We start from the raw sequence: 16039 nt of genomic DNA on the forward strand, positions 1-16039 counted from the left end.
TGCCATTTCCAATCAATATAGTAACTATTTTTTCTGAGAGTGGATTTTTATGAGAGTCATTGTGCAAACTTGAATTTCGTCATCTGTGATTCATAAATCATGATATCATGTTTACTCTTCAGAACCTCCCATATTCACAAAGGAACTCGAACCTGTTGAGGTAGTTAAAGCCAATGATGTTACTCTTGAATGTGAGGTGGCTGGAACTGCTCCCTTTGAAGTTATGTGGTATAAGGATGATAAACAAATACGACGAAGTAAAAAATACAAAATGGTTTCTGACAAGTCTTTAGTCAGTCTTTGCATTCTAACATCTGATAGCTCAGATGTTGGTGAATACAAATGCATGGTAAAGAATGATGTGGGAAGTTGTTCCTGCAGTTCTACAGTCAATTTGAAAGGTCAGTTAAATATTAATTTTAGTAAGTAACCTTACCTGGATCTTGTGTGTTATTTGATTCTTTATCATGAAATTATGTAATAATAAGCGTTTTAAAGCAGAATATTTTTCATTATTAAGTGTATATTCTTTTTACTTCAAACTAGAACGACCAGTCTTCGTACAAACAATAGAAAATGCAACGGTATTTTCTGGAAATTCTGCCGTATTCCAATGTCTTGTAAGAGGCTCAGTTCCTATAATTACAAGCTGGAGAAAAGATGACAAACGTATCAAGGAGAATGAAAATATTAAGATTTCCTTTGAAAACAATACTGCCACATTACATATCATTAAGACTGAAGAACACCACAGTGGAAATTATATTTGTCAGGCAAAAAATGATGCTGGAACAGCAAAATGTTTCGCCACATTGGCTGTAATGGGTTAGTAGGAAATTGTAAATAGAAATACAGTATTGCCCAGAAATTATTGATTTCAGATTCAGGCCATTTACTTTTCATAGTAAAATTGTTGTTATTTTCTTAAAGAATTTTATGAATATTAAAGTAATATATGTAATAAGACCATAGGATATAGGAGCACAATTAGGTCACATCGAGTGTGTTCTGCTATTTCATCATGGCCGATCCATTATTCCTCTCAGCTCCAATCTCCTGCTTCTCCCCGTATCCCTTCATGCCCTGACTAATCAAGAATCTATCAACCTTCATAAAGACTTGGCTTCCACAGCTACCCGTGGCAACGAATTCCACAGATTCACCAGTCCCTGGCTAAAGAAGTTCCTTCTCATCTCAGTTCTAAAAGGATGCCCCTCTATTCTGAGCCTGTGTCCTCTGGTGCTTGATATTATGGTTGATTATGGGAACTTTTTCCCTCTTGAGAAGTCATTGTAGGGGTTGCTTAGTAATATTTAGAATGTAAGTCCTTCTGCTTGTCTCCAACAAGCTGTATGCAAATCCTTTGAAAAGAATTTCCAGTTAAATAGTTTGTTATTTTATCCATTTTCACTCACTGTCTATTTTGTGAGGCACTGCAAGCTGAACAGAGATTTCTAAACTTATTTAAAGGAATACATTCAGCAAACATGTAGTAGAAATATTTATTACAGTAATATATTTTAGATTTGAAACTGTCAATTAAGTAAAACAAAACAAGTGACATCTGTTAACTGCAAAATCTACTATCAATCCTGACATAAATATTGTATAATTTGTGATGTAAATAATGTACCTTTCCACAGAACCTGCAAATATTATAGAAAAAACTGAGCCACTCACAGTGACTTCAGGAAATCCTGCTATTCTGGAATGTACAGTAGCTGGAACACCAGTATTAAATGTTGCATGGTTCAAAAATGGAACGCAGCTAGAATCAAACAGAAGATGTAAATTAACTTTTGTGAATAAGGTGGCCAGTCTAAAAATTTTGTCTGTTGAAATGGACGACAGTGGAGACTATACTTTTGAAGTCCAGAATGAGTTTGGAGTCAACAAATGTAATATTTCTTTGACTGTGATAGGTCAGTATATAAATAGTGTTGACGTTTTCCTTTTATATCTTTTGATTAAAAGCCATAGCTTATTATAAAGTTATAAGTACAATACATCATTGGTGTTTTATTATTTTTCCCCTTTATATTGAACAGAACAAATAATTCCTCCATTGATTACAAGGAAGCTAAAGGACGTTGGCAGTATTTTAGGGTATTTTGTGCGAATGGAATGCAAAGTTTCTGGTTCTATTCCAATGAGGATTACTTGGTACAAAGAGGATCAAGAAATATCAGCTAGTGACAAATACAAGATGCTATTTCAAGAAAACACTGTCTCTTTAGAAGTCAATGAGTTAGATTTTTCAGATGGTGGAATTTACACTTGCAAAGTAGCAAATTCAGCAGGAAAGGATGAATGCAGCGCTGTGTTAAGTATAAAAGGTTGGAATTGATGCTTTCTTTCATGTCTTTCTCAGTTTCACATATAAATGCATTCTTTACAGAATAGTTTCTATATGTAGATGGATATAGTAGTATCTAAATAAATAAATCAACCATCTTTCTCTTTAAGAGCTCTTTAGACTCTTGAAGGATAAATTCAGTGGTGCAATGCTAACTGGAGCGTACCGGAGCACGTCCGGCACATCTTTAAGAAAAAAGCCAAAATAAACAAGCTAATTAATTAGGTGCCGCCCAGGATGATTTGAGTATCTGGCTGTTCTGTGAGCGAAAACATCTTCTTAAATCCACTCGCTGGATTTTTTTTTCTTTGGCACCATTCTTTGTAAACTCCAGAGTCTGTTGTGCATAAAAATCCCAGGAGATCAGCAGTTTCTGAGATACTCAAATCACCCTGGGCGGCACCTAATTAATTAGCTTATTTTGGCCTTTTTCTTAAAGATATGCCAGACGCACTCCGGTACGCTCCGGCTAGCACTGTACCACTGGATAAATTAGCACATAAAAGTTAACTTTAATCTGGTCAGTTTTTATAGTTTGTTTATAATCTTGTTAATTGTTTTTTATTTGATTTTTAGAACCCCCAAGTTTTACAGATAAAATAATGTCCCAGGATGTTGTACTCGGTTCTACAGTGCAATTTAGGGGTGTTGTGAAAGGAAGCATACCATTATCCACAAAATGGTTCAAAGGAGACAGAGAATTGATGCATGGTACAACGTATAATATTTGGAATGAAGGCTCAATGTATTTTCTAGAATTGCTCTCAACTAAGATATCTGATGCGGGTAGATACACTTGCCAAGTTAGCAACGATGTTGGTACAGATGCCTGTTCTGCCGAACTGTTTGTTAAAGGTGTGGATTTTTTTTTTGTCTGTAGTTTTGAGTTGTATGCATTGTTTTTCTTTTTGCTGCTTTGCTACGTTGAACTTTAAGCTACATCATTTTGTCTTCTTGACAGTTGACCAGATGTTGTCAAAGAAATGTATCTTGGCAAACATGAAGTGTGCATTGTGGTCTTGTGACATTCAAATCTGAGTTGATTGTCAGACTCAGTGCTCTTAGAAGCCCAACTGTATACAAGTTGAGGCACATTTAATGATGGGGAATCCTGTCTCATATAGTGGCAGTTATAAGTATTCTCATAAGCTAGTATCTCACACCACTACTGTGTAGAAAGCTATTTTACTGGTTGCAGTGATGAGGAACATGAAAAAGAATGTTGTTTTGCTGATTTAAGAGAGAGCTAACTTTTGAATGTGTTTGGTGAATCTGATCTTTGTATTTTATGGCCAATTATTTATGCATATACATTTGCTTGAATTTGTTTTGATTGCCTTATAAACGTGTGTTGAGATCTGTAATATTTTGGATTCTAGAACCTCCAAGCTTCATTAAAAAGCTGCACTCCCCAACAATCCTAAAGGAAGGTGTCTCAGCACATTTTGAATGCAGTATAAGGGGCACACCTAACATTAAAGTTACCTGGTACAAAAATGGTGATGAAATTATAGTCAGTGAAAAGTTTCTGATGTCCTTTGATGGCGCTGTGGCAGTTCTTGAGATTATTGATGTGATTCCAGAAGACAGTGCATGCTACATCTGTGAGGCACAAAATGAAGCTGGCAGTGAGAGCTGCAGCACTGAAGTTGAAGTTAAAGGTGTGTAGTAATATCTTTTATTCAATAAGACTATATATTTTTTACTTTCTTGAGCAGGGATTTTGATAGCTTCTGTATTTTTATTCATTTAGATATTTTTACTGTGATTACTTTTTTAGAACCACCAAGCTTTAGACGGAAACTTCAATCCATTGAGATAGTTAAATCCAATGATATTTCCCTCGAATGTGAGGTGGCTGGTACAGGTCCCTTTGAAGTTATGTGGTATAGAGATAATAAACAAATTCGACGCAGTAAAAAATACAAAATGGTCTCTGACAGTTCTGTAGTTAGTATTTGCATTCTAAACTCCGATACCTTGGATGTTGGCGAATACAAGTGCATCATTCAAAATGATGTGGGATGTTGTTCCTGCAGTTCTACAGTCAGTTTGAAAGGTTAGTTTTACTATGTTGTCAGAAGATATTTTCCTTTTGATGGTTAAGGTGATGTTAAAAACATCTTATTACGTGCTTGGAAACTCAATGCTGATTTATTTGCAAAATTCTTCAATTTATCTTACCTCTTAAGTGTCATGAAAAAGCGAAATAATCCCATTAAGTCATGTTATTATTTATTTTAAACTAGAACCCCCAGGATTTATAAAGAAGATTGAAAATATTACAACAGTATCAGGCAATTCAGTTGTATTCCAAAGTCAAGTAAAAGGCTCAAAGCCTATCTATTTAACTTGGATGAAAGATAAAGATGTTATTGAAGAAGATGGTAATATTGCTTTGTCTTTTGAGAATAATATTGCTACTCTTCAAATAAATGCTGTTGGAGAAAATCATGCTGGGAAGTATACATGCCAGGTCAAGAATGATGCAGGAACTGAGAAGTGTTTTGCCACATTGTTGGTAGCAGGTCAGTAGGATATTGATTACCTTAATATTTCCCTGCACTCCAATGATTTTTCTAATCATAAGTCAATTCAAATACTTTGCAATGCATCAACTAAAATAAAATAATGACATATAAAAGAGATTTTTATTCCCATAGAACCAGCAAAAATCACAGAACAAGCACAGTCAATCAGTGTAACGGCAGGAAATACAGCAAACCTGGAATGTACTGTAACTGGTACACCAGAACTAACAGTTAAATGTTTTAAGGATGGTACTGAAATGGTGTCCAGTAGAAAACACAGAATCAGCTTTGAGCATAATGTGGTCAGCCTAAAGATTCCTTCTGTTTCTAATGATGACACTGGTGAATATACTTTTGAAGTCAAGAATCAGTTTGGAACCAGCAGCTGTAAAGCTTCGTTGACAGTATTAGGTTGGTGTTTTATTTTCAATTGGAAGTCAGCTAATCTACTTATCTAATGGGTTAAAATATGGTTATTAAATAAGGAAATCCTAATTGCATTGAACATAAACATATATAAAGGCAATGTTAGAATTTTTAAATTGAAATCTAGTGATAATAGGATTTGGCTGATTAGCTATAATGGAAAATTTTAAATTAATGTTATTTTTCAACAGTCACCTTAGATATATATAAAACATGACAAATCTTACTTTAAAAATGCACAATAAATTTTGATTCATTTAAATATTTGCTATATGAATTGATTGACTGTGCTTTTGTCACTTTACCTTGGACAGATCAACTAATTCCCCCATTATTCAAAAGAAAATTACGCAGAATGGACAGTGTTTTAGGGTCTTCCATACAAATGGAATGCAAAGTTTCTGGTTCTCTTCCAATGAGCTTCTCATGGTATAAGGATGGCATATTAATAACGACTAGTGAGAAATACAAAATATCATCTCAAGATAACACAACAACTTTAGAAGTGAATCAAACAGATGTTTCAGATCATGGAACTTACATTTGCCAGGCAGCCAATTCAGTGGGAAGTGATGAATGCAGTGGTTTCTTAAATGTAACAGGTTTGAAAGTTGAATTTGCTTTCAGTTCAATTTATATCTCTTCTGTATTTATACACGTAGTTAAATAATAATTTTGACTCTTAAAGTAAAATTAATACATGTAGAGCTTAAAATTTGATTAGAATTTATTGTAAATTCTTCTTTTAGTTCCAACTTTTCATTTACACGATGATGCAGTGTAAACGATGTACTGTGGGAACCAATAGTGTTTCTTTTCTGCCTGATTTTCAGAGCCTCCAAGTTTCATAGAAAAGCCTATAGACCAGGAAAGCTTACCTGGTTCATCAGTGCAGTTTAGAAGTGTTGTGAAAGGAACTGCTCCACTAACTATAAAATGGCTGAAGGATGGCAGGGAACTGATGTCTGGAGCTGATTATTTTATTTTAAATGAAAGCACAACAAGTTTACTTGAGCTGTTTTCAGCCAAAGTTTCTGATTCTGGTGACTACATTTGTGAAGTTGCCAACAAAGCTGGCAGTGCCTCTTGTGCGGCAAGACTCTTTATAAAAGGTGTGCAATTTGTCTGTACTTGTGTTGTGGAATGGCTTTAAATATTGTGTGCAGAATCTTTTTTGATTTGTTCTGTAATGTTCTCTTTGTTAATTATGTGACTTCTGTTTTGTGTATTGTCTTTCTTCATACTTTTAAATATTCTGTGTGTCTCATTCTTCTTAATACTAAGTAGATCTGTTTTGGATTTTTATATTTCTCATGAAGTTTGCAACTCTTTTTTCTACAGAGCCTCCATATTTTATTAAGAAATTAGATCCAACAGCAATATTTAAAAAAGGAGACACAGCAATTTTTGAGTGTAAAGTAACTGGCACACCAGAAATCAAAGTCTCTTGGTTCAAGAACTATCGTGAAATTAGTTTTGATGAAAAATACAAAATGACATTTGTTGATTCAGTGGCAATCTTGGAGATTGCTAATGTAATCTTGGATGACAGTGGCAATTATTCTTGTAAAGCCCAAAATGAAGCTGGCAGTGAATCTTGCGACATTATGGTCACAGTTAAAGGTGTGTAAATATTCCCAATTTCATTTTTCATGATTGATCCAGAAGTCTTTCCAGCCTTGTTGCATCTTTTGTTTCTTGAAAGCCATTATTTAAAACTCTGAATACTAGGCTTTTCAAAATGGATGTTAAAATAAACTGCAGACTCAAATTGAATTATGAAACAATGCTAATCTTGATAGACTGACTTCAGAACTGATTTCTGAAGACTGATTTTAACTTTCAGATCATTACTGTAGGAATGCCTCACTTAGAGGCCAAAATTTTCTTCATGGGACCAGAAGGAACTCTGCTCTTCCTCATATTGCTATTATGGAAAGATAATTAAATTCTCTCAAAAGCCTTGCTACTTTCCCAGCAATGTTTATTTGTCCATAGATGTGTCATGGAATCAGCACCATTGGTTTCCTCTTGTCTAGTGCAATTTAAAGTTCAATTCCTACACTTGTCTCAATTCTCCTTAACCAATTCAAATTGAAGATTGGATTCATGGGAATCTCGTGAAATATTTTAATAGACCTGGCTAAGAATGATTTTGGATTTGTAAGTGATTTATGAAGCACAAAGGCTACAGGCATTTATTGATGTATTTTGTTGATCTGTGTAAAATAGTAGCTGTAACAAGATTTACCCACATGCTGATTGGTCTCCTATAATAAATTAACACTTTAAAATAAAAAATTATTCAGAGTTTTCTTTTGATGATTATTGTTGGAAATCATTGAGTAGACCTAATGTTTGTACCCAGTGATTTATAGACCATTTTATCATGTTTGCTCTTCAGAACCTCCAGCATTTATGAAGATACTTGAACCTGCTGAGGTAGTTAAATCTAGTGATGTTACTCTTGAATGTGAGGTGGCTGGTACAGCTCCCTTTGAAGTTTTGTGGTATAAGGACAATAAGCAACTTCGTCGCAGTAAAAAGTACAAAATGATCTCTGACATTTCTTTAGTCAGTCTTTGCATTCTTACATCTGATAGCTCAGATGTTGGTGAATACGTGTGTGTGGTCAAAAATGATGTGGGAAGTTGTTCCTGCAGTTCTACCGTCAAACTGAAAGGTCAGTTATGTCCTTATCCTTGTTTCCTTGATATTGTGTGCTACTTATTCTATTAGTATATTTTTATCAAATAATACTAAATTTTCCAAGCATGATAGAAATATAACAAGCTATACTCTCTTCAAACTAGAGCGACCAACCTTCTTACAAACAATAGAAAATGCAACAGTATTTTCCGGAAATCCAGCTGTGTTTCAGTGTGTTGTAAAAGGCTCAGGACCTATTACTACAAGTTGGAAAAAAGATGACAAACATGTCCGTGAAGCTGAAAATATAAAAATTTCCTTTGAAAACAATATTGCTACATTACAGATCATTAATGCTGAGGAAAATCACAGTGGAAATTACATTTGTCAGGCAAAGAATGATGCGGGAACAGCAAAATGCTTTGCTACTTTGGTTGTAATGGGTTAGTAAGCAATTATAAGCACAAATATTATCTGCATAATATAGTAATTATGTTGCGACTGAAATTATTTTAATTTTAAAATTAAATGAGAGCATAAAAGTGAGAAATGTGAAAAATGGAAATATATTGAGTAGCCAGTTAAGTGTACACAGAACACTGTTCCCTTTCTGAATCTTTGTAGTACCCAATGTACATAGAGCAGTACAGCACAGTACAGGCCCTTTGGCCCATGATATTTTCTTGTCCAAGATAAACATACTCCCTGATCAATTTAACACTTCCCTCCCACTCAGCCCATATCTCTCCATTTTTCTTAAGTGTGTCTAAGATTCTTTTAAATAATCTTATTGTATCTCGCTCTACCACACCTCTAACAGTGTATTCCATGCACTCACCACTCTCTGTGTAACATTACCTTGCTTCTCTTGAACTCAATCTCTTAACTAATGATGACCAACACACCATTGGCCTGCATGGCAGCTTGAGTCATCTATGTACTTTGACCCTAATATCCCTCTGTTTCTCCATATTACTAAGAATCATGCTATTAACTTTGTACTCCACCATCAATTTCAATCTTCCAAAATATATCAGCTCACATTTTAATGGATTGAACTCCATCTGTGACTTCTCTGCCCAACTCTGTATCATGTCCATATCCTGTTGTAGCCTATGACAACCTTCTACACTACCTACAATTTATTACCCTATCCTTCCACTTTCTTATCTAAGTCTTTATAAAAATCACAAAGAGCTGGGACCCCAGAACAGTACCATTGTCAGCTCTTCAAAAGATTATTGCTAGGTATCAACAAGACATTTTATCCTCAAGTGTGTTTCTAAACGAGATTTATAAATGGTTGACCAGTTAAAGATAATTTGGTACCATCAGCACTGGGATTGCTAAAGCTAATTTCACATGAAACACCTTTGGCTGCATGCAGAAGGGACCTTTATTCCAATAGACCTGATTGCTTTGACCTGGGTATGAGGAATCATACACATCAGCGGTTTATCCCTTGTGAAATTATTTCCTTAAAATGGCAACTTTTGATTCAATTTTGCTAAATTCTCTTGATGTAAATGATCTATTTTTTTCACAGAACCAGCAAATATTATAGAAAAATCTGAACCACTCACAGTGACTTCAGGAAACCCAGCCATTTTGGAATGTGCTGTAGCTGGTACACCAGTATTAAATGTTGCATGGTTCAAAAGTGGAAAGCAACTGGAATCAAACAGAAGATATAAATTGAGTTTTGCAAATAAGATAGCCAGGTTAAAAATTTTGTCTGCTGAACCCGATGACAGTGGAAATTATGCCTTTAAAGTCCAGAATGAGTTTGGGGCTAACAGCTGTGATATTCATTTAACTGTAATAGGTCAGTGATTACATTTTGTTAATAGCGTTGTTTTCTTAAAATATCAAAAATAGTGGAGCTCAAAATTTGAAATATTGACACTTGATCATTAATGTTATTGTCATTTGTCCCTTTATATGAACAGAGCAAATTATTCCTCCGTTGTTGACAAGGAAGTTAAAGGAAATGGGCAGTACTTTAGGATCTTTTGTGCGAATGGAATTCAAAGTTTCTGGTTCTATTCCAATGAGCATTACTTGGTATAAAGAGGACAAAGAAATATCAGCTAGTGACAAATATAAGATGTTATTCCAAGAGAACACAGTCTCCTTAGAAATCAATGAGCTAGACTTTTCAGATGCTGGAATTTACACTTGCAAAGCAGCAAATTCAGCAGGAAAGGATGAATGCAGTGCTGTCTTAAGTGTAAAAGGTTGGAAGTATTTCTTAACACGGTTTTTATCATTGAATTTGTTTACAAAAGAGATTGTGTTTGCTATTAGCTGCAAAAGTGAAATTTCCAATTAAATGAATCAACTAATTCTACACTCTGTTAAGCATTATTAGAATTTCAAAGGCTATGTTAGTTCGTATAATTGATAAAGTTAGCTTTAATCTGATCTTTTCTTCCAATTTATGTATGAACTTAAGTTAATTAAATGTTTCTTTGTTGTATGATTTTTAGAACCCCCAAGCTTTACAGATAAAGTAATGTCCCAGGATGTTGTACTCGGTTCTACAGTGCAATTTAAGGGTGTTGTGAAAGGAAGTACACCATTATCTACAAAATGGTTCAAAGGGGACAGAGAATTGATGCATGGTGTGGCATATTCTATTTGGAATGATGGCTCGACATATTTTCTAGATTTGCTCTCAGCTAAGATATCTGATGCGGGTAGTTATACCTGCCAAGTTAGCAATGATGTTGGTACAGATGCCTGTTCTGCAGAACTATTTGTTAAAGGTGTGCAAATCTGTCTTTACTTTGCAATTTTGACTTAGAACAGTTTATATTGCTTTGCCGTCTTAAAAGTTTAGAAACATTAGAAAAGCGGCCCAAGTACTACACTTGCCTATTCACCTCTTTCCTCACCTCCATTCAGGACCCCAAACAGCCCTTCCAGTGAGGCAAGAGTGAACCTGCAAATCTGCTGGTCTATTGTATCTGGTGCTCCTTATGCAGCCTCCTCTACATTGTTGAGACCCATCGTAAATTGGGGGACTGCTTCACTGAGTACCTCCATTCCATCCACTAAAAGCATAACTTCATGGTGACCAAACATTTTAATTCCAATTCCCATTCTTGTTCTGACATGATGGTCCATGGTCTCCTCTTGTGCCAAGATGAGGTGATCCTCAGGGTGGAGGAACAATACCTTATATTTCATCTGGGTAGCCTCCAACATGATGGCATGAATATTGATTTCTCCTTCCAGTAATTTTTCCCTCCCTTCCCCTCTTCTTCTATTCCCCACTCTGGCCTTTTACCTCTTCTTGCCTGCATATCACTTACCCCAGGTCCCCTCGTCCTTTCCTTACTCCTATGGTCCACTATCCTCTCCTGTCAGATTCCTTTCTCTCCAGTCCTTAACCTTTCCCACTCACTTGACTTCCAGTATCACCCTCCTTCACCATCCCTCACCTTTTTAATCTTGCATCTTCCCCCTTCCTTCTCAGTCCTGAAGAAGTGTCTCAGCCCAAAACATCAACTGTTCATTCATTTCATAGAAGCTACCTGATCTGCTGAGTTCCTCCAGCATCTTGTGTGTGTTTCTTTAGGAACATTATCTTTTTCTTGATAGTGATATACTCAAGTGGTAGAATTTTGTAGAGCTATACATGGAGAGGGTAAGATATCTTGAAGCACTCTGATTTTATCTTAAGATCAGATTAATAGAGAACATCTATATATGATGTTTAGTTTAAGAAAGACCTTGCAAATCAGGTAGTGACCACTGTTATTTATATGCATCATCCAGTCCTAGAGGAATAATTATGGCAATTTGAAGGATTTTTTGACGATCCCCCCCCCCGCCCCCCCAATTAAATGATGAAGGCTGCATCCTAATAGCATATTAATAACAAAATACTGTTTGCTCGAATTAACCTATGAATTTCCTAAATTAGTAATTTGGATTATAATCATTATATAGTCAGTTGTTTATGACTTGGTTTGAATTTTTATTGAATAACGTTTAAATGTATATTTAAATTTTTAATATTCTGGTTTCCAGAACCCCCTACTTTCATTAAGAAGTTGAATTCTTCAACAATATTGAAAAAAGGCGTCTCAGCACGCTTTGAGTGCATTGTTACTGGAACGCCTGAAATCAAAGTGTCTTGGTATAAAAATGGTGCTGAAGTTGTTGCCAGTGACAAATATATAATATCATTTGATGGCTCTGTGGCAGTTTTTGAGATTATTGATATGGTTGTCGAGGACAGTATGTGCTACGTTTGTGAGATTCGAAATGAAGCTGGCAGTGACAGCTGCAGCACAGAAGTTGAAGTTAAAGGTCTGTAATAATGTCCAGATTGGTATTAAACTACATTTGTTACTTTCTGGGGTAGGGATATTGTTAGTTTCAGTAATTTTGTTAATTTTGATTTCTTTACTATGATTACCTTATAGAACCTCCCAGTTTCAGAAGGAAACTTGAATCGGCTGAGGTTATAAGAAGTAGTGGTCTTACTCTTGAATGTGAGGTGGCTGGTGCAGGCCCATTTGATGTTATGTGGTTTAAGGACAATAAAAAGATCCCACCAAGTGAAAAATACAAGATGATCACAAAGAATGTTTTAATTAGCCTTCACATCTTAAAGGTGGATATTCCACTTGTTGGTGAATATAAATGCACAGTAACAAATGAGGTGGGAAGCTGCTCCTGCAGTTGCATTGTCAGTTTAAAAGGTTAGTTACATGGCGATACAAATATACATTTTGCCATCTTTATCGGATATATTTTAAAGTAAAATTCTAGTTAAAGGATATATATTGGGGGTTGGGAGGTAACTTGAATCTTAGACTTTTTAATGATTTTCATAACACCACATATTTTGCCATTTTATTTTCATCTTGAAAGAGGGCAGGACATATCACTCATATTTATTTGTATGCTTCTTTATCTTGAATTAGAACCTCCATCATTTATAAAGAAGATTGAAAATATTACAACATTTGTTGGAAATTCAACTTGTTTTCAGTGCCTTGTAACAGGCTCAGAGCCTCTATCTATAAGTTGGATGAAAGATAATGTCAATATCAAAGAAGATGAAAATATATCAATTTCCTTTGAAAACAATCTTGCTGTGCTAACATTTGCGGCAGTTGAAGCAAAAGATGGTGGGAAATACATCTGTCAGGCCAAAAATGATGCAGGGGTTGAGAAGTCTTTTGCCACATTGATAGTAACAGGTTGGTTGGGAATATTAAATATAATTAGCTGACACATAAATACAAATTATTTCTGTTCAAAATTATTTATCAGTTTAGCGTGAAAAAGAAGGTGGTGTTATATTGAATGTACTGACATCACTCAGAATAATATTTTCTTTTAACAGAGCCTGCAAAAATTGTTGAGGCAGCAAAATCATGCAACGTAACTGTAAAAAATCCAGCAGTTTTGGAATGTATTGTAGCAGGCACACCAGACCTAAAGGTTAAGTGGTTTAAAGACAGAATGGAGCTCACATCCAGCAGAAAGTATAAATTGACTTTTGAGAATAATGTGGCTAGTTTAAAGATTCATTCGGCAGAGAAGTCAAATAGTGGTGAATATACTTTTGAGGTCCAGAATGAATTTGGAGTTGACAACTGCAAAGCTTCCTTGACTGTATTAGGTTAGTATTTCTAATTTGGACATGAAAAATAGAATTCTGTAATGACGAACGAAACTTTGCTGTTTTAAGTTAACCTTTGCATCTTAAGCTTACTAGTTGTGCTCTGTGTTACACAGATCAAACGATTGCTCCAACATTTACAAAAAAATTAAAGGACATGGGCACTTCTCTAGGGTCTTCTGTGACCATGGAGTGCAAAGTATCTGGCTCTGTTCCGATGACCATTCTTTGGCATAAAGATGGGAAGGAGATAATGGATAGTAGCAAATATAAACTATCACAGCAAGATAACGCCTCATCTTTGGAAATTAATCAACTAGAAATCTCAGATTGTGGAATTTATTCTTGCAGAGTATCAAATATAGCAGGAACTGATGAATGCAGTGGCAAACTAATTGTGAAAGGTGTGACTGTCTTTGTATTTTTACTCATATTTTTGGCAAATTAGATGTTTGACGTCATGTTTTAACCTCATGAATGTCTTTTGTATAACCTAATTATTCTAAATTTATTATTCATTACTTAAAATGCAAAAAATTGTAAGTTTATGCTCTTTCTTGCAACAAATATATTCTTTGTTCGATGAATTTTAGAGCCACCAAGATTTATAAAAAAGCCTATGCCTCAGGAGGTTCCCCCGCGCTCTACAGTGCTGTTCAAGAGTGATGCAACAGGAACGCCCCCACTGTCTTTCAAGTGGTTTAAGGATGACAAGGAGCTAAATTCTGATGCAACATGTTGCATTGTGACAGAAGTTTCATCCAGTTCTGTGCAACTGTATTCAGTAAACCATTCCAATACGGGATATTATACTTGCCATGTCACCAATGATGTTGGCACAGATTCTTGTACAGCAAAATTGTTTGTGACAGGTGTGGAATTCTTAATTGTGTGTGCATGTGTGTGTGTGTTTTCTCAGTGTCTTGTTTAGTTCTTACCTGTTGTTAACGTCTTCTAGGATTCTGAGTTTTCGCAGTTTGTACAAACCTTTTTTTATATGTATTCTGTGTTGGCATCTGTTGTCCATATGACATTGTTTGTATCGTCATATACTCTTTACCACATCAATCCTATATTATCTTCTTGCACTCTTCATGATCTCAAGAATGTACTCTTCATTAAATTAGTTCCTTATATAAAAAATACAATAAAATTACAGTTGGTTTACGTATGCCTTTTAAATGTTTTTGAAGCATTCTCGTCTGATTAATATTCATGATTCAAATTCCTTCCACAAATTTAACAATTCCACTTTCCAAAAGATAATCCTCTGTAAAACCAGTGCTACATGTGTTGTATTTTGGTTTTCTAGAGCCACCATCTTTCATCCAGAAGCTGGAGTCATCAAAAATTCTGAAGAAGGGCGAATCAGCACATTTTGAATGCAAAGTGACTGGAACACCTGAAATCAAAATTTCGTGGTTCAAGAATGATACTGAAATCAGAAACAGTGAAAAATATAAAATTCATTTTGATAATTCTGTAGCATTTCTTGAAATTAATGACTCTGGTTTAGAAGACAGTGGCGATTACATTTGTGAAGCTCAAAATGAAGCTGGCAGTGTCAGCTGCAGTGTTGCCGTTAATGTCAAAGGTAGGCAGTTATTTCCTGTTACCAATCAAAAAATGTTATCAAATGACTTGTTGTAAATATATAAATGAGTCAATTATGTTCTTTTTTCCCAGAACCACCTGTTTTCAGTAAAATGCTTGAGACATTGGATGTAATAAAAAGTTCTGATGTCATACTGCAATGTGAATTCAGTGGTACATCTCCTTTTGAAGTTACCTGGTACAAAGACAAAAGGCAAATTCGAGCAAGTAAAAAATATAAAATTACATATGAAAACAATGTAGCAAGTCTTTATGTTCTTAAAGTGGAGACACCTGACATAGGGGAATACATGTGTATGGTGAAGAATGATGTGGGAAGTATTAGTTGCACTGGCACATTAAATCTCAAAGGTTAGTAAATTTTCTAAGTTCAATACTTAACTTTTACTGTACCAATTTTGGGAAATTATTACTGTCAGTTTTTGTTCCACACATAAGATATACTTTATTTCTTTAGAGCCACCCATGTTTGTGAAGAAACTTTCAAACATTTCTTCAGTATTCGGAGAGCCTGTCACATTACAAGGTACTGTTAGAGGTTCGGAACCAATTCAAGTAACATGGATGAAAGAAAAGAAACAAGTGAAAGATAATGAGGACATAACTATTACCCATGTACAAAACATTGTTACTTTGCATATTTCAAAAATGGAGCCTGTCCATGCTGGAATGTATGCTTGCCAAATCAGAAATGATGCTGGAGTGCAAGAGTCCTCTGCTGCATTATCACTCTTGGGTCAGTAACTTAATGTCAATATATATGAAATTTAATTCATGTTTGAGAACACTGCAGACCATTGTTTTATTAATGATATACAA

General features: G+C 35.1%; 1 protein-coding gene across 1 annotated transcript in view; it reads left to right on the forward strand.

Moving 5' to 3' along the window:
• The window catches only part of ttn.2 (titin, tandem duplicate 2), a 391135-nt gene that overhangs the window by 112194 nt on the left and 262902 nt on the right, over positions 1–16039 (forward strand). The window contains exons 52-54 of the mRNA XM_072261778.1: positions 14919–15200; positions 15293–15571; positions 15678–15956. Coding sequence (XP_072117879.1) covers positions 14919–15200; positions 15293–15571; positions 15678–15956 — 840 coding nt within the window. The remainder of the gene's footprint in view (positions 1–14918; positions 15201–15292; positions 15572–15677; positions 15957–16039) is intronic.

The sequence above is a fragment of the Mobula birostris genome, chromosome 6 (genome assembly GCF_030028105.1).
Source record: "Mobula birostris isolate sMobBir1 chromosome 6, sMobBir1.hap1, whole genome shotgun sequence".
Classification (NCBI taxonomy): Eukaryota; Metazoa; Chordata; class Chondrichthyes; order Myliobatiformes; family Myliobatidae; genus Mobula; species Mobula birostris.